General features: G+C 50.4%; 1 protein-coding gene across 4 annotated transcripts in view; it reads left to right on the forward strand.

Annotated features, from left to right (window-relative positions):
* Sipa1l3 (signal induced proliferation associated 1 like 3) overlaps nt 1-19,556 on the forward strand; it is a 205,307-nt gene that overhangs the window by 123,759 nt on the left and 61,992 nt on the right. For all 4 annotated transcript variants that reach the window (XM_075986135.1, XM_075986127.1, XM_075986144.1 and 1 more), the window contains 5 exons: nt 5,245-5,433; nt 6,008-6,182; nt 7,184-7,287; nt 10,065-10,222; nt 16,446-17,022. In XM_075986135.1, the coding sequence (XP_075842250.1) occupies nt 5,245-5,433; nt 6,008-6,182; nt 7,184-7,287; nt 10,065-10,222; nt 16,446-17,022 (1,203 nt within the window). The remainder of the gene's footprint in view (nt 1-5,244; nt 5,434-6,007; nt 6,183-7,183; nt 7,288-10,064; nt 10,223-16,445; nt 17,023-19,556) is intronic.

Raw genomic sequence — 19,556 nt, forward strand, 5'->3', positions numbered from 1 at the left:
GCAGAGCTGTCCTGTGAGGCCCTCAGGCCTGGCCTCCCATCGTCTGGAGTTGGAGGAGGAGCAAGGCTTACCTCACCATCATGGAGGCAGGGCAAAGAGACACACAACCCAAATTCCCTGCCAGCAACCCTGAAACCTGCAGTAAAGCTGCAACATACATTGTTGACTGGCATTCACCTTAATGTTTGCTGTGCATTGTCCCAGCGGGTTCTCTCAACCCTTGCCACAGAGGTCCCGTTTTCACCTCCTTCCACAAATGGAGCCAGACAATTGCTTTTCCAAGGTCACCCACTGGCTGACCCAGCACACCCTGCCTCTGTCTGCCCTCACTCCCAGGACCTTCTCTATGGATCTGAGCTCAATGGACTATCTGTCCACTCACGTTCTTCACTGGCCCCATGACTTAGGCAGGTGACCGTTCTTCTGTCTTGGTTTCTTCCTCGCTAAAACAGGCTTAGAGCTGTGGCCTGCCCCCTAGAGAGGTGTTAGTGGACTCCCCGAGACCCGGAAGTGGCTGCTTAGACTCAGGGCAGGAGGAGCTCTTAATATCAGATTCTGCCATGACTGTAACTCTTCCAGGAGGGCGGAGGCAGTGCTGGGGAATGGATAGAGGTGGGCTCCGTCCCTGTCCACACACTTGCCTCTGGCCTCTGCACGGAGCATGGAGCCCAGGCTGCTTTCCAAGCCTGCAGAGTGGCCTATCCCAGATGGCCGCTCCTAGCCGCCAAGCAGACAGGCTCCAGTGGGCCCACGTCTCTCAGCAGATGGCATGTGAGCTTTGGCAGAGCCAGCTTCCCACCGAGGAAGGAGCAAACTCAGGGTTGGGCTTAGGCACCACACACCTGACCACTGGCTGCCCCATGCCAGTGGCTTCTCAGATGACACACAGGGTTCCCCAGCCAGCCTCGGACCATCTGGCCCAATGCTTCTTCAGCCTGGCGAGAGTAAATTTCTGACAGACCTTTGAAGTTTGTTGTTTTGTGTTCACGTCAGGCCCTAACTCTGTCGGTGCTGGCTTGGAACTCAGAACCACTGCCTTAGCCTCCTGGGTGCTAGGACTGCAGGCATATGCCCCTATACCCAGGTAGGCTGTGACTTTGCTAGGCTTAGGAGTTTGGGATTTTACTTTTTGTCTCAGAAGATCTATATGCATATCCCAGTGCTTCTCCCAAACCCGGGAGATAGATGGATACATCTCTTAATGCTGGTTGTTGGTACTTTCAATTATACTAAGTGTGCAAAGTAGAAAGAGGAAGGTCTTACAAAGTGTAATTCTGTTGGGGGCGGATATCTGCATTCAGTTGGCACATCTGGTCTGTGCATGCACCTCCCCATATCTCTGATGCATCCTGTTGAGGAGTGGGAAGGGACTGAAGCCTCCTTAGAGCATTTTGAGTTTTTAACTTGTCTGTGGCTTTGTACATTTGACCTTTATCTGCCTGTAGCAGTGAGTGGCATATACCCAACTCTCACTGTATTCTGGATACAGTGGCAAGCTCTGTGTACGAATTTCCTTCCTGGAATCTTCATCCACACCAGGTTGGCCTAAACTCTTAATCCTATTCAGTTTCCAGAATTTGAATTGCAGGTGTATACAACCATACCTACTCAAGGTAGACGTTCTTATCACCATTTTGTCAATGAGGAAATAATGAAAGTTCAAGGCCAGCCAAGACCAAATAGCAAACCCCTATATCAGTGAAAATCTGCATTAGTAAAATGTAGTGAGAAACACTCGTAATCCTAGTGCTTGTGAGGCCAGTGAGTTCAAGGCCAGCCTCAGCTATATAGCCAGACTAGCCTGGGCTTCGTGAAAGGGTCTCAAAACTAAAAAGGAAGGGGGGGATGGGATGAGGAATTTAGTGATTTGTTCGGGGTTGCAGAGCTTGGGAGAAAGTGAAGCCAAGAGTCAAGCACAGGCTGGCAGCCTCAGGGGCCCCGAAGTCCCTAAAGGGTCCCCACACCCAGCACAAAGAGCAGCCAACGTGCATATGGGTTGGTCATGGGCCTGACTCTGACAGATCCCTATTTGCTTATGTGGCACCATGTCCTTTTTACAGCTCACTTGGTCTGTCACCCTCAGTAAAGGGATAGCAGATGTCAGAGGGCTCACAGCAGGTCTGACTCTGGCTGCTGTGGGGAGAGGGGGCTGGCAATGGGACAGGGGCAGGGAGGCTTGGGGAGGAGCTGCTGTGCCAGCAGGAGGTGACAAAGGATCAAAGCGGGGAGGAGAGAACCTGACAGCGCCCTGCAGCTTCTCCTCCCCTAGCCTGAAGGAAAACCCAAGAAATTTTCAAGCCCACTGTAGTGGGCAGTGATGGGGCCAAGCACAGCCATAAGCCACCTGTCTCCAGTGCAGGTTTTTGGCCCTCACTGGCCTTTGACTCCAGCAGAGAGTGCTGCAGAGCAGTCAGCAGGTACAAAGATGCTGATCCTGTAGGTGCATTAAGGAAGCCCACAGCCCCAGAGCCCCCCAGGCCAGAGAGCAAAGCCCCTGACGTCACCGCTGTTGCCCTTGTTTCCCTGCTTGCTTTGCTCATGATAAGAGATGTGTTTGTTTGTTAATGCCCAGCCAGAACTGGGAACTCCCAGCCATGAGATCACTCCATTCCTTCCACACACCTCTTGCCTGGGTCCTGTTTGGCAAAGGTGGGCTGCGTGCCTGGCAGCAAACCATGGCATGCTTTTGCTGCTCCGTGTGTCTGTTGACTTAGGGGAGTGTGTTTTTGTGGTTAACACTGGTCCACTCTCGTGTTTAAGCTGCAGCTTGAAACAGTATGCTTGGGCCACTTGGGACAGGCCCTGGGGGAGGGGGGATTGTTTGCCCTGTGGTTTTTCAGGTACCTTTCTGTACATTCTTCCTGTGGCTTCCACATACTCAGCCTGGCCTAACCTGGTGGCTAGCATCAAGCTAGTGTCAAAAGGATACGACTACAGGGGCTCTCGGGACTAGCGGGGCATAAATTGAAACAATCACTTGGAAAACTACTTGGCACTTTTAGTAAAACTGAAGATTAGCATGTCTGGGTGATTTAGCAATTTGTCTCCTAGGTATAAACCAAAAGGAAATGTGTTCCTGGGTACCAGGAGGTGATTCTGCGGATGCTCCCAGCAGTGCTGCTCGACTGTCAAGTGCTCGAAGCAGCTGCACTCAGCCACACTAGGAAAGATTAAATCCATGGCAGTGCAGGCTTTATCCTCTCAATGCAACATGGTGGATTCCCAGATGCACAGTCCTCAGAGAAAGAAACCAAGCTGGGCACAGTGACACACCTGTCACTTGCGAGACTGAGACAAGGATCTCAAGTTCAAGGCCAGCTAGACTATAGAATGAGATCTTCTCAATACAAAGCGAGAGAGAGAAAGAGAGAGAGAAGCAGAGCGTGGTGGTACATGTCTGTACTCTCAGCATTCAAGAAGGAGAAGCAGGAATCAGGAATTTGAGGCCAGCCTGGGTCAAATGAGATCCTGACTCAAAAGGAGAGGGGAAGAAGCCAGATAAAAGAAGAATAGTGACTGTCAGCTGGGCACATGGCTCTGAATTATAGCATTTGCCTATTCAGCCATGATTCCAGCCCCAAACACACTCCTGACAAAATAATAATAATAACAATAATGAAAGATAATGAAGTAATGAAAGTAGGCGGGAATAAACTGGCCCTGGAAGTCTGAATATCCATGTCTTGAATTGGGTGGCACGTGACCAGGCGTTAGCCTTTTGCATGTATTGTAACAGTTACATGTGTGTAGACGAGATGGCAATTTATTTTTCCAAAGAGAAGTATCTTGAAGCATCTTGGTGGTCACAATACTCATAAGTCTGTAGTCACAATACTCATAAGACTGAGACAGGTGGATCTCTGTAGTTCTATATCAGCCTAGGTTACATAGCAAGACCCTGTCTCAAAAAATACAGCTCTCAGGAGACTGAGGGAGGTGGATCTCTAAGTTAGGGGCAAGCCTGATCTACAGAGTGAGTTCCAGGACAGCCAGGGCTACACGGAGAAACCTTGTCTTGAAACTGGGAGGCAGGCGCATCAGGACTCAGTTCAGAGGGCCCACGTTTACACTGATGTCCCCAGTAAGAGGACATGGCCAGTAAAAAGTCCTGACCAGACAGGAGTCTCACATTTCTCTGCCTGAAACTGGTCACACAGTCAGCTGTAGGAGAAGCCTGGGAAGTGGTGACATCTGAGGAAGAGGGCTGAGGTGGCCTCTAAGGCAGAGCACAGCCAGCTAAGAAGGTTGAACGCGTGCGCATTCCCATGCACACGCACAGAGACACATGTACATGCACGGGTGTGCGTCCAGCCCCCCCCCCCCCCCCGGGACGGAATCAGAGTGCCTGGTGATGGTACTTCTCATGAAGCTGGTTGAACAGCCAGAGCCACAATTCAAGACCCACGCTGGCACCAGCATCCTAGACCAGCAGGTCTCAGATGTGATACATACATGCCTACAATGACCGAGAGCCCCTTCTTTGCGGAGCTTCTTTTGTTCTTCTGGGGTTCGGCTTCCTGACTTACTCCCCTCCCCACCACCCACCTGTCAGCTCTCCAGGGTCTTTGCTTGGTCTCTGCAGCTGGATAGATTGGCACACAGGAAACAGCTGCTGCCAGTGTGTGTGCTGAAGAAAAGGGGATATGTCATCTCCCAGCCTCCTCTACACTCACAAGTGCCTGTTTTTGTCCCATGGAAGAGAAGGTTGAAGCTCAGGATCACAGGAAGGAGACAGCAAGTCTGAGTCTTTGCTCACACTCTGTATTCTCTCTTCAAACTGTTAAGATCCTTCTCATCCATCCTGTTTGGGCGGAGGGGGTGGCTCTAAGTTTTAGGGTTTTGTTTTGTTCTGGTTTTTTAAGACATGGTCTCATGTAGGGAAGCTAACCTTTGACTCTGTGGCCAAGGATGATCTTAACTTCATATCTCTTGTCTCCACATCCCAAAAGCTAGGATTACAGCCCACCACACCCAGCCCTGGTTTTTGAGGGTTTCTTTGAAGGGGGTGTTGTTTGTTTGTTTGTTTGGTTGGTTGGTTTGGTTGGAGACAGAGTCACTGTGTATCCCAGGTTGCCCTCAGCATCAAAATCATCCAACCTTGATCTTCATAGTGCCTAGGATTACAGAAGTACACCACCTCGCTGAGCCACACCTATTCGTGAAGACGGGACCCTTCATGTGCTGTAGCCCCCTCAAAGCTTGAGACAGCCCTGACCATGCCTTATCTCTCTCTCCTTTGAACAGCTCATCACTCTTCGAGGCTCCATTCTAGAGGACGCCACACCTACAGCCACCAAGCATGGGACAGGGCGGGGCCTGCCCCTGAAGGACGCACTGGAATATGTCATCCCAGAGCTCAACATCCATTGCTTGCGACTGGCTCTCAACACTCCCAAAGTCACCGAGCAGCTGCTGAAGCTCGATGAGCAAGGGGTGAGCCCAGCCTTCGACCTGAGTCCTGCAACCCTTCCTGTCTCCATCTCTGCTCTTATTTTAGAAGTAACAAACTCCCTTAAGCTAGACTGAGCAACAGGAGGGAGCTATCCGCACACTGTAAGGGTACCAAGAGCAGTGTCATAGAAACAGCCTGGGAATGAGATTGACACCACAAGGTTTATATGAGAGAGGGAGTGGGAGCGTGTGCCAGCGCGCGAACACAAGCCCACTCCCTGCCATCTGGCTCTTCCATAGCCCCTGGCATTGCTTTTGGACTTCCAGACATGTCCAGACCCCAAGTAGCTGAGGTTTAGCTTTGGCATAATCTTGGTCTATGCCCAGTTGCCATCTATAGGAAGCCGGCCCCAGCTCCCTGTTCTGCCTTAAGAACGTTGTATACTCACGCAGCCATGGAGAGGCAGATGACAGAGTGTCCCTATGGGACAAGCCCCACGTTGCTTCCTTCCCTACTGACTGTGGCTTGAGTTCCCAAGTGGTCCCAGTACCCCAGGACTCTTCTTGTCCCTTTCCCTCAACCTCCTTGGACCACTCTGCTCTTCTGCCTCTGCAGCTGTGCCGCAAGCACAAGGTGGGCATCCTGTATTGCAAGGCCGGCCAGAGCTCAGAGGAGGAGATGTACAACAACGAGGAGGCTGGCCCTGCCTTTGAGGAGTTCCTGGACCTCCTGGGCGAGAAGGTCTGTCTGAAGGGCTTCACCAAGTACGCTGCCCAGCTGGATGTCAAGAGTAAGTGGCAGGCACATCTCTGAGTTCCAGGACAGCCAGGGCTGTTACACAGAGAAACACTGTCTCAGTTAAAAAAAAGAGTTAAGTGGCATGGGGCAGGCTTTTAAGCCCACCCAGCTCTTAGAAGGCAGAAACAGGTAGATACCTATGAGTTTGAGGTCATTCTGGTCTACATAGTAAATTCTAGGCCAGCTGAAGCTACAAATAGCAAGACCTTGTCCCAAAAGATTAGATAGATAGATAGATAGATAGATAGATAGATAGATAGATAGATAGATAGATAGATAGATAGGGGCAGAGGAAGGCATCAGGCATGAATGGAGCATTTCCCTAGATTCCACCTTCAGTGCCACCAAAAAGACTTTAGGAGGAACCACTGAGGTGTCAAGGAGCCACCACTTCTTGTCTGCCTGGCCAGCAGAAGCTCAAAGGTCTGGTGGTGCCAGGACGAGGGTGCCCCCACTTGAGAAAACAGTCATCCCTCGTGTCTGACTCAGCAGCTGCATTCATAGCCCTGTGCTCTGCACACGGCCATGAGCGCCTGGAGGACCCCCGGGAGCGCCACAGGACTCTGCGATAGTTGCAGAGCAGGGACACGGGTAAGGGCCGCCTGTCACGCATAGTAAGTCTCAGGAGACCGTGTCCTGAGGATGCTTTTTATGTGCCACGTATTTTAAGAACATGGCTGTATACTGAGGGTTTGTTTGTGTATAGGAACTCTAAAGACATGCAGGTGTGGCAGTACATGCTGTAATCCAGCACTTGGGAAGCTAAGTCAGGAAGACTGAATTAGAGGCCAGCCATAGCTAGATTTAGTCTTTTTTAAAAAAAGAAAAAATAGTAATTATATCATGGGTGATTTCTTGATGTCTTTCATTTTTAAAGAGTGATGTAAGTCAAAGCATCCAGTTAAAAGCCAGCATGAGCATGATGGCCTGCGGAATAGGGCAGCAACCCGGGGCTTAGGGACTGTGCTACACTAACTGGTGTTTCTATCCCAGCGGACTCAACGGGGACCCACTCTCTGTACACGACATACCAGGACTACGAGATCATGTTCCACGTCTCCACCCTGCTCCCTTACACCCCCAACAACCGGCAGCAGGTCAGTGGTCCCCAGCTGGGGCAAAGTTAGTCTCAAAGCATTCACCCTCCTTATGACTGGTGGCCATCTGCCAGCCTGTCTGCCCAGTGACGGCTCTCCTGGCACATTGGTCCTGTGAATTTGATGGAGGTCTTGGACCCTCAGTACCCTGGTCGTTTCCCTAGGCGTTCTAGACAAAGCCCAATGTGATTTGATGCCTGTCTGGTACCACATCTTCCTACTGGTCCTTGGCCACCCTGCTTTCCATCTCCCTCAGGGTCTCTTGAATCATCACCAGTTTTATGAATGAGAAGAGTAAATGAATCAACAGAATTTGACCACAAACTCAGGCCAAATCGGCATCAGCAAAGCAAAAATGGGGTTATGTAACCCGGGGGTCTAAGAGAGGACTGGTTTTAGGTCTGGCTGGATCCAGAGGTTCGAGCAGTCTCGAGAGTCCTCACCCCCATTGTTCTCTGTAGTGACTTCGTTCATAGGTCTTTTTAGCCATGGCGGAGATGCTACCACAGTCCGTGCTCCCCCAACCTTCCCATCACTCCAGAGGAAAGAGAGTGGGCCTGGTGTAGAGTGGCCCATGAGCCAAGCCTGACATATGTCTCCATCCTGGAAAGGGAGAATGGTTCGGGGGCCAGGGGTTAGGGGTCAGGGAGGTGATGTCCCAGAGGGGTGATATGAGTTCCAAGAAGTAAAGGGTGGGTGCTGAAAGATAAGGAGGCTGCAGGCGTGACCAGCTCCCTCTCTTGGGCATGCCAAGCCCACTGAGCCCATTCGATAGCTCTTTTTATTTTCTAGTGGGCAGGGAACCCAGGTTGCTAAGAGTTTAGAAAATAGGTTGTTATGGGGTTTGTGTGCCTGTTTTCTTCTTGTCAGTACAAATCACACTGTAGATTCTGTAGGTTGAAACTAGTCAAACGCAAGCCATTTCCTAAGGATACCCTGATAACATGCTCCCAAAAGCACTGGCATCGGGAGGAAACATAAATGTGAGTTCTTTGCCCCTTATTAGCTTTGTGACCCCAGGAAGGTGGTGGTACCTCTCTGAGCTGCAGGTCCTTCCTCCACACAGTGACAGTATGGTCTTGGGTATTGGGAAAGGTGTTTGCTTCCATGCATGGGTCCTGAGCATGAGGCAGGACCTGTAGGAAGCAGGGGCCTGGTGTCAAAACCAGAAGCAGTTGGGATCCCACTGTCTTTCTGCCTTCATCCCTGTGTGACAGAAGACAGGTCACTCCTAACTTCTCTGAGCCAAGCTTTCCCATCTTATGAAAAACAACCACATGAGTTATTGCCACTGAGGGTTTTGGGAAGGTTCAGTGAGGTCATTAATTTTAAGATGTCACTGGGAGGTGAGCCTCATGAGAGGTTAGCCACAGGAAGAAAGTCTTGGATTTAGCAACTTCATTCATGCAGTTCAGACACAGAAAAAACTAACAGAGAACTAACAGACCTGGAGATGGTTCAGTGCTGAAGAGCCCTGGCTGCACTCCCAAAGGACCCAGGTTCGATTCCCAGCATCTACAATTTACAACTCTCTGTAACTCCAGTCCTAGGAGATCTGACACCCTCCTCTGGCCTCTGAGTCGCTAACATGTATATGGTACACAGACATATTTGCAGGCAAACACCCAATAACATAAAAATACAAAATATAAAGATTATCCAGGCATGGTGGCACATGCCTTCTGCCTTTAATCCCAGCACTAGAGAGCAGAGTCAGGTGGATCTCTGTGAGTTCCAGGCTGACCTGATTTACCTAAGGACTTACAGGACAGCCAGAGCTAAATGGAAGACCCTGTCTGAAAATAAACAAAAAAGAACTAACAGGCTGGATAAAGTGGTTCAGGCAGGAGACTGCCTGTTCAGCGGTTTAAGGCCAGTCCGGGCAATTTGGGAAATAAATAATTGAATACAAAACAAAAATCAGGCATGGTGGCCAACTCCCTTTATGAGGCAGGAAGACCATCCTTGACTGAGTATTGAGTTGAAGTCCTAGCCTGGGCTGCTTGAGACCTGTCTCCCACCTTCCAAAAAAGGGGTAGAGTGTGATCTTGGCAAATAAACAAGACACTGTGAAGACACCCATTCCGGTTTCCCTTGGAGATGGAGGCAGGGACAAGAGGGTGTGGCTCCTTGGGCCATCTGAGAGCCACCTGGAATTGGCCCTGCCTGTGTATTCTGCTGAGACTCTGCCATTGTCCATGTGGCCCGAGCAGATCAAAGGCTCCATTCTGAATCCTCCCACAGTCAGATTTGCCAAGCACTAACCAAAACAATGTCCCATCTTCTTGTCACTGACAAGACAGATGAGGGACAGGAGACGGAGGGCCTCGGTACAGAACGTGGCCATAGATATCGGGTGGGGAGCACAAGAAAGCAGGGGCAGGGTAGGCCTCGGAGAGTTGCTGTAGATGACAGAAATCTCAAAAAATCCTGAGGAGTTGACGAAGGAGGCCACCTGGGCCTCTGGGGTAGCAGGGACAGCCGTTCCTACTGTTTGTGAGAGGAAGGCTTTTCTGGAATGTTTGAAGACAAACCAGGCCGATGGGAGGGAAGCAGGCAATGTCAGAGGATGGGGCCCACATGTGGGGGCTCCTTGACTTTGTTCACGTCCCTGAGTGAGAAGGAGCCAGAATGGCTCTGATCGGCTAAGGACAAGACCTGGCTCCCATGCTCACAAGCGCCCTCTGGTGGGAGTGGGCATGGGGAGCCACCAAGGCCATCTGGGTAGGAGTCTTAAATCTCATCTGTGACTCTTACCTCCTCCCCTCTGCTTCCAGCTACTGAGGAAGAGGCACATAGGGAATGACATCGTGACGATCATCTTCCAGGAACCAGGCGCGTTACCTTTCACCCCTAAGAACATCCGCTCGCACTTCCAGCACGTCTTCATCATCGTCCGAGTCCATAACCCCTGCACTGAGAATGTCTGTTATAGGTATGGCCACCAGTGTTCTGTCCCATGCACATCCAGGCCCCAGAGGCTGGGGAGGATGTGCCCCATCACAAATCCCACCTCACCTCACTTCCTGGCTCCCTGGTTCCCTTCAGGGCCTATATTTCTTGGAGGTTTCTGTTTGTAAATGATGGAGACCCCACCTCGGTCATCCACAGGAAGCTGCACTTGTGTGTTTGCTCTTGAGCACGTCACAGGAAGGCACAGCGTATACCATGGTCCTGGAAGGTTCTGGAAGCCTCAGTCTATCATCCTTCCTGCTGTAGAGTGGGAAGGTTCCATTGGGCTGGTGTGTAGTTCGGTTCGTAGAGAGTTTGCCTAGCATGCACGGACATGAAAATAGAGCTTGACCTGTAGCACTACATGAACCAAGCAGAGTGGTGTGTTCCCTAAATCCCAGTGCTCAGTAGGGCGGAGGAGGCAGGAGTTAAAGGCCATCCTCTGCCTGGACTCAAAACGAGGGACACGGAGAAAGAAGCACGCACACTGCTGAGCCTTGTACAGTCGCCCTGTGGAGGCCCCAAAGGCCTGGCACCTGTGCATAAGAACAGAGGCACAAGAGCAGATCTGGGAGAAGCTGGGTGGTAGCTCCCTGGGACCCCCTTTATCTGTGGCCCTGCTTGTAAGGTAAGCTTGAGAAGTAGGTTTGGGAAGGAAACAAAGTCTCACTATATAAGCCCAGGCATTCTTCAGACTCATAATCTTTCTGCCTCAACCCCTGAATATTGGGGTGACAAGCATGTTGAATCGAATTGTGGTTTACACAAAGTCATGTAACCCAGGTCCCAAGCCTGTTCTGTGCCCTCTCTAACATCAGGGCTTCCCCAGTTTAGTGGCTGTCCAGAAAGACAGAAGGAAAGCCGCCCCTGGAGACTAGGAACAGGATAGAGATGTATCCTTGAGACACCCACCCTGGCCATCCAGGCCCGGCCATCAGCTTGTCCCTGTAGATACGGACTGGAGCAGGTGTACTGTTTGCCATTGCTTGAACATGCTATAAAATCCAAACAAGAGCATGTAGCTGCGTCAAACCCCCGCACAGCCAGCCTCACAGGCAAAGCACATGCTGCTTCTGTGTCTCGATTCCATGTAGTCCTACATGTTTTGGTACAAGTGCCATCTGCCTGGAGCCTCTGCTGTGTAGCCTGGAGGCGTCCACTCAAGCAGTCTTCAAGGCCTTCGCATACCAGAACACCGGCACGCTTTTTCCTTCCTATAACTGCCAGACATTCCATTGTGTGGTTGGGTGAGTTTCCCGCCGTCCTCCAAGGATGGACATTTGGGATTGCTTGCTGGCACCTGCACTGAGTCGCCTTGTTTCTGCATTTACTGCAGCCAGCATCCAGTATGCAGCTGTCTAGGAAACGACTGCAGTGGGTGTGGGAGGCGAGGACCCCTCTGTGTGTTGGTGGAGCGAGCAGTGTTGATTTCAGCATGCAGCTGTAGCCCATGTGAACTGCTGTGCTGGATGCATTGCTCGGTGGCTGCCGGGGACCAGCACTGTCTGTCATTCCCCTGGCCCAAGGAGTGTCCGACAGCAGCTGTAGGATGCTAGCTGGTACCTTAGACTCTGTGGACTGAGATCACTGATATGAGTCCGGGGCTTAACAGTTTGCTACTTCTCAGCACCTGAAAGGTAGCCCCGGTGACAGAAGACAGGTGTTGACACACGTCTGGGAAGAGGAGGCAGGCTGCTTGTGCCTCAGAGGTGGGCGGGAGGGTCGGGTAGCCCTTCTCCCCTTCCTCCTCACTCCTTAGTTGGTTGGGGAATGACACGGGATGGGGGAATCAAATGCAGGGCTTTGTACATGCTAGGCAAGCACTTTACCACTAACGTGTTTTCTTTGTTTTATTTTTAGGGCTTGTTTTTTGTTTGTTTCGGTTTTGGTAGGGTTTTTTTCCTCATTTTTTCTTCTTTTTTGGGGGGGGGTTTGTTTTGTTTTGGTTTTTTTTTTTTTTTTTTTTGAGACAGGGTTTCTCTGTAGCTTTGGGGCCTCTCCCAAAACTAGCTCTTGTAGACCAGGCTGGCCTCGAACTCACAGAGATCTGCCTGCCTCTGTGTCCCAAGTGCTGGGATTAAAGACGTGCGCCGCCACCACCTGGCATTGTTTTGTATTGTTTTTGAGAGAGTTTCACATAATCCATGCTGGTCTCAAACATGCTATATAGCTCAAACCCATAGTGATCCACCTGCCTCAGCTTCCCAAGTACTGGGATTATAAACATGAGCCATCATGTCCAACTTAATATCTCAAAGCTCCGTAACTCAAAATTTCCTCAGGGCTTGGGGCACAATGAGTTGGTTGTTTTGGTGTGCATGTGTTTGTGTGTCTTCTGGCGGTACTGGGGATTGGGCATAGGGCCTCACTCATGCTAGGCAAGTGTTGTACCAATGTACCCAGCCAGGCCTTGGCTCTTTTGAGACAGCTTTGCTAGATAGCTCAGGCTAGCCTGCAACTCAACTACCTAGCCCAAGCTGGCCTCAAACGTGTGCTCCTCCTGCTTCAGCTGCCTGAGTGCAGGGATTCTAGGGGTACGCCACTCTGCTCAGTGCCCTTCCTCCTCTCTGTGCCTTCCTCTTCTACCTTGTAGTCCCAGGAGCCTGCCCCCACCTCCCACTCCTCCAGGCAAGCTCAGGCTTGGTCTCCAGGGTGACTTCTTCCCGATGCACAGCCCTTTCCTGTTTTTTACAATTTAATTTAAAAAGACTTTTATTATGCAATATTTTAAACATTCTGAAAAGTGCAGAAAATAATGGAACAGACACCCATGTGCCCACCAGCAGATTTAGCAGATGTTAGCATTTTGCCTTCCTTGCTTCAGTGTTCCCTCTTTTCTTTATTTTTAAAGAAAGAAAATGTTAGAGATACGACCACAGCTGTCCCTTACCAACTCCAAGGTCCCCACTCTATGGGGAGACAAAAAATATCGAGGCCAGCCTGCCCTGCCCTCCCACCTGGCCCCACTGAATTTCGTGTCCATGCATGCACACCTGTATACATGGGCATCGTGTAACCCAGGGTGACCTCAAACTCTGTGTGTACAGAAATGCCCTTGGACTCCTGATTCTCTTCCCTCCACCTTCCAAGTGCAGGGATTACAGTCATGTGCCACCATGCCAGGCTACCCTATCAGAGGCCCTTAAAAGGCTGACAGTACAAATGTCCTATCCCACACACCATGGGCACTGATGAAACAGTTGTTAAGTTAGTAATTGCACATGTTCTAGGTTCACCTACTGCGCACTAGGGAACAGGGGCCTGGTGGCCACACGTCTAGTTGTGCAATGTGTTCTCATCTTTTGCCATTTCTTCCTGGCCGCTGGCATCTTCCCTGAGCCTGGGCTTGTAAACAAGTCCAGTCCCACCAGCTAGAAGTGAGGGACCAGCACTTTCAGCAGCTACAATTTCATGACTTGAAACCATGAGTCAGGACCATGAGGAAAGCCAGTCTGTCACCACACAGTTGCATGCCGAGGGGAATTGGTGTATCAGCTGCTCCACCCTGGTGACCTGGCTGGCGCACCGGCACTGCCCTTCATGCTCACCCCCTGCTTATTGGTGGAATCATTTTCTTCTCCCTGGGGCTGGAGAATCGGTTGAGCCAGCGTGGTAAGTGTGTGGTCCCCCTGCATGGGAAGGGACACTGTACAGAGAATGACAGAGATGGAAAGCAGGAGTCAGGGTAATCTCTGGGACCGCTGCTCTTGCTCAGTGCCACATGATGAGCCACAGGGACTCCCCACCAAGGACTTAGCAGAAGGCTGATGACTACTCAGAGCAGGGATGGCTCGGGACTGGTGGGAAATGAAGCCTCCAGACCAGCGACAGCACGGAGCCTGCACTGCCCACCCCAGGCTTGACACATGTTTCTAGAAGCTGGTGCGAGTTGTGGCGCTGGGACAGGGCCTCCTAGCAAGAGCAGTGGATGGGAATAAGGCACCGAGAGCCAAAAGCCCTCAGCCCTTGCCACTATCATGGCCTGGCAGGGAAGGAGAGAAGAAAAGTGAATATAGTTGTACGCTACTGAACAGCTGGGACACCAGAAATATGAGCCTGGTGGATTTCTCCATTACTCAGGCACTGTAGGGTGTGTTCTCCCTGATGTTAATAGACAATACAAACGTGGAGTGACCAGGCTAGGCGGCCTCTCCTCACGCCAATGCCTCCCATTGGCCAAGCTCACTTCGAAGCCTAAGCTTGTGGGACCCAGGTGCAGAGGCCTTCCTCTTATGGAGATGGGCAATGTGTGACCCGCCCCTGGGGACTTTCCCAGCCTCCTACTCCCTGCTACTGGGCTCTGACCCTGGACTTGTCTCCTGCATGTACCCTTTCCCATTGGGCTGCCCCACATGCTGCTCCTTCTGTCTGGTACGTCCCTGTCATCGTGTCCTCCCTCGCCCACCAGACTCCCCACCCCGTTCACCCCTCGCCACCCCCCATCCTGAGATCTCAGCTGTCACTTTCTCAGAGAGTCTCCTGTCTGACACTTCTCTGTCTTCATCAGTGTCTGTTCATTTGTATGTTTGGTCAGCAGCTGTGGAAGACAGGAAACACTGTATCCGCAAAGCCAAGAGGGCCATGCAGGAAGCCCTTGTCAAACAGATGGATGAATGTTATACCATCTCCCTGTCAGGACGGGAGGGTGCCCTAGAGGTCGGCCAAATGCCAGCAAGCATTGTACTGTGTTTGGGTTGCGTAAGGTATTGTTTAATCTGTAGTCTACTTATTTATTTTATGTATTCTTTTGAGAAAGGTCTCGTGAATCCCAGACTGGCCTCAGACTTGCTATAAAACTGAGGATGACCTTGAATTCCTGATCCTCCTCCCTACACTTCCTGAGTTTGGGGATTATAGGAATGTGCCACCACACTAGCTCCAGATTTTCAAAATAATCTTTGTAAAGTATATTAGTGTCAAGTGTTTAACAGAACTAAATTCCACACCTTCGCTCCGCATCCAGCCAGATAGTCCTCCATTGATGGTGTGCAACAAGTTAGCATAGAACTGCAGCTTTGTGGGGCTGGAGAGATGGCTCAGTGGTTAAGAGCTTGCCTGCTCTTCCAAAGGTCCTGAGTTCAATTCCCAGCAACCACATGGTGGCTCACAATCATCTGTAAAGAGGTCTGGTGCCCTCTTCTGGCCTGCAGACAACAGACAGAATATTGTATACATAATAAATAAATATTACAAAAAAAAAAAGAATTGCAGCCTGCAGCTTTGTAAAGAGTCAGCTAGATTCCAAGCCTGCACCAGTTGTTTTTCCCTCCTGGAACCTATCCATCCCATTGCAGCAAGAGTATCAAAGTATAGGTCCCTTGCCAGGCAGTGATGGTACACGCCTTTAGTCCGAGCACTCAGGAAGCAGAGGCACACACACACACACACAAAAGCATTGGCCAAATCAAATCATAGTCAGGCTGCAGAAAGGGCAATACGCTTGTATCTGACTATGACAGTAGAGAGAAAGAAAGTTGTTCATTTAATTTTCCCCCAAACTGTAATCTAACACTTAGTTTATATAAAACAAGACTAAATGAAATCAGGACCAGGAGCAGTGGCCCAGGAGCAGTGGCTGTGATCCCAGCACTTGGGAAGTTAAGATGTCTTGAGTTCAGGGTCAAGCTAGGCTTCCTATTGAGACTCTCAGAAAAGCAAGAGTGGCTGAGGATACAGCTCAGTGGTAAATCACTTGTTCAGCATGTGTAAGCCCTGAGTCTGACCCCCAGCACCGTGTGTGTGTGTGTGTAGGGAATATATATATATGTATATAGAATATGTTATATATGTACATATAATCTAAGACTTTTTCTTCAAGTTTTCATTCACAGAAGAGAAACTCTAGGGCCAGGGTAGGGCTCAGTAGTCAAGTATTTGCCCAGCTACTCAGGCTTCCATTCCCAGTATGACAGACAGGAGAGAGGGAGAGACCTTAATTTGATTTTGTTTTCTTTCTAGAGAGAGTCCTGTTTGTTAGAGACAGAGTCTTTCTTGTTTTGTTTTCCAAGACAGGGTTTCCCTGTACATGTCCTGTAACTCATAGACCAGGCCGGCATGCCCGGCTTGCCATCACTCTAACTAGAGACAGAATCTTCAGTAGCCCAGGCTGACCTTGAACTCCTGATCCTCCTTCTTCCACCTTTCAAGTTCTGAGGTTTTAAGGCATTGTGTTTTTCCCAAATCTAAATGGTTTCTCCTTCCTTTAGCATGGCTGTGACCCGATCCAAAGACGCTCCTCCTTTTGGCCCCCCTATCCCTAATGGAACCACGTTCCGAAAGTCTGATGTCTTCAGAGACTTTTTGCTGGCCAAGGTAATTAATGCTGAGAACGCTGCGCACAAATCTGACAAATTCCATACGATGGCCACCAGAACCCGCCAGGAGTACCTGAAGGACCTGGCTGAAAGCTGTGTCTCCAACACCCCAATTGACTCCTCCGGCAAGTTCACCCTCATCTCCCTGACCTCCAAGAAGAAAGAGAAGACGAAGGCCAGGGCAGGAGCGGAGCAGCACAGCGCTGGGGCCATTGCCTGGCGTGTGGCAGCGCAGGACTACGCCCAGGGCGTGGAGATCGACTGCATCTTGGGGATTTCCAATGAGTTTGTGGTGCTCCTGGACCTGCGCACCAAGGAGGTGGTGTTCAACTGCTACTGTGGGGATGTCATTGGCTGGACCCCAGACTCCTCCACGCTGAAAATCTTCTATGGCCGGGGGGACCACATCTTCCTGCAGGCTGCAGAGGGCTCTGTGGAGGACATCAGGGACATTGTCCAGAGGCTGAAGGTGAGAAAGAGGGCCCAGCAGAAGGTTCCAGAGTAATATAGTACTCTTCCTGGCCCAGGCAGCTAGTCATAACAAATACCGACCCTAAGAATAAGAACTGACAGAGTCTCTCTCTCTCTCTCTCTCTCTCTCTCTCTCTCTCTCTCTCTCTCTCTCTCTTTCTCTCTCTCTTTCTCTCTCTCGCTCACTCTCTCGCTCTCTCTCTCGCTCTCTCATGCACACACACACGCGCGCACACGCGTGCACACACATGTGGAGTCTGGTCTGATGAGTCCTTCAACCCACATTGCTCTTGGAGAAGATATGGGCCAGGAATCTGTGGTTGCCCATTCCTTCACCTTGAAAGAACAAAAATAGGTGTTGATTGACCCTGAAAGTATATAGCAGATGCAAGGCAGATGCGAGTCTAAACTTACCCTAAATGTTTAAGTGCAGCTAGAGGTATGAGCTCAGTGGTAGAGCACTGTAAAGGCCCTGGATTCGATTCCCAGTACCACAACTAAGATGGATTTTCTCTGGGAGAATTAAAATAGAACAAAAAGTTTCCTGGGGCCTGGAGAGATGGCCCAGAGGTTGAGATCGTATACTGCTCTTGCAGAGGACCTGAATCCAATTCTAAGCATCCGTGTTAGGCAGCCCACAACTGCCTATGACTCCAGCTTCAGAGGCAGCCAGCATTTCTGGCCTCCATGGGTACTGGGTCCTTGCACTCACATGACCATAAAACTACCCACAGACACATGCATACTTAAAAGTCAAAAATAAATTAAGGTTCTAGACCAGGTTTGTCTAATGTATGGCCCTTGAGCCTCACATAGCCTGAGAAAGCTATGAACGTGGCCCACTACGTTTGTCGAGGACACTAGCGTGTCAGATATCAGAAGGCTGGATACCCCAGTGTAGACCATTAATACAGAGGAGGGACAAGGACCCATAAAAAAGTCCTGGGAAAGTACAGAGGAAACAAACTTAAGTTGCATGGCTGGATTCAGCTCCAATGCGCAGCCACAGTGGCCATGAGTAGTTTAACATTCTGTATTAAGAGACAAAGGCCAACAGTGTAGTAACAATTGTATCCTGGCTGGACTCGGTGGCACGGGGTATTAGGGTGGTAGCAATGGGAAGCAGGTCTGTGCATTCAGGCCAGCCTGGTCACATAGTGAGTTCCAGCACATCCAGAGCTATAGAGCTGTAGAGAGACCCTCTCTCACACAAACAAACAAGCAGATCCTTGAGTAAGGGTTCAATCTGGTGGTAGAGTACTTGCCCAGCATGTTTAAGACCCTGGGTTTTGTCTCTGGCACCACACAGTGGGGTCAGGGGAAGGGCTGAGAAATCTTAGGCTCCTTCCTGGTGAACAATGCCAACTCTTGGCCCAACCGAAAGTGGTCGATTAGTGACAAGTGAATTGGTAATAACAGCCTGACGCACTGTGTTGAGAAGTGCTGAGACACCCTGAGCTCCATAGGAGGCGTGTGAGGTCAGCACTGAGATGGAAGGCTCAGACAGGATTGGTACAAGCCCAGCATGCCAGAGAAAGCCACATTCCACAGCAGTTAAGAGTACGGTGGGGGCTGGAGAGATGGCTCAGTGGTTAAGAGCATTGCTTGCTCTTCCAAAGGTCCTGAGTTCAATTCCCGGCAACCACATGGTGGCTCACAACCATCTGTAATGAGGTCTGGTGCCCTCTTCTGGCCTGCAAACATACACACAGACAGAATATTGTATACATAATAAATAAATAAATATTTAAAAAAAAAAGAGTACGGTGTCTGCAGACCAGAGGTCTGGCTCCTGAGCTCCAGTGTGGCCACCAGACACACTTAGACTCTGTAACTGTCTCAGTTCCTCTCTTGCTGCTGTGATACAATGCTGGGGCGGGGCACTAGAGTACAAAGAGTTTATCTAACTCACAGTCCGAGGTTACAGCCCACGTCAGAAACATCACCATGACAGGAGATGAGGGACAACTGCATGCTTGCTGGTACTTAGCTCGCTCTGTTTTACAGTTCAGGGTCTAAGCCCAGGGAATGGTGTCACCCACAGTAGGCAGGTCTTCCCCACCCTGATTACATCATCACAGCCACCCCACGGGTAAGCCAAGAGGCCCTTCTCCCAGGTGAGTCTGGATTCTGTCAAGTTGACAGTCAACAGGAAGCACCATCATAGTGACTCAGTTTCCTCTGCTGGAAACAGAAACAGTAATCATCCTGTGTCGGGACTGGGGCTGAAGCTCAGTGGGAGAGCACTGCCCAGCACACGTGAGGGCCTCAGTTCAATCTCCAGTACTTAAAGAGAATCTTCTCTAATATGCAAGTTTGGTTTCATTTTATTATGTGTATATAAAAGTTTTAGAGGTTCAGTGGCTGGTGTTGCCTAGCAAGCTTGCTTGACTGCTGACTATCACAGTAGCATTGTGATTGGGAGATAGCTGTGCTCACCCTTGTAGGTCTTTTCGCTCTCCATTAAATCCAGGTGGGATTGGTTAGACCCCGGCTCTCGGCTTCTCGACTTCACAGTTCACGCATCTTCGT

This window comes from Microtus pennsylvanicus, chromosome 1 (genome assembly GCF_037038515.1).
Source record: "Microtus pennsylvanicus isolate mMicPen1 chromosome 1, mMicPen1.hap1, whole genome shotgun sequence".
NCBI lineage: Eukaryota > Metazoa > Chordata > Mammalia > Rodentia > Cricetidae > Microtus > Microtus pennsylvanicus.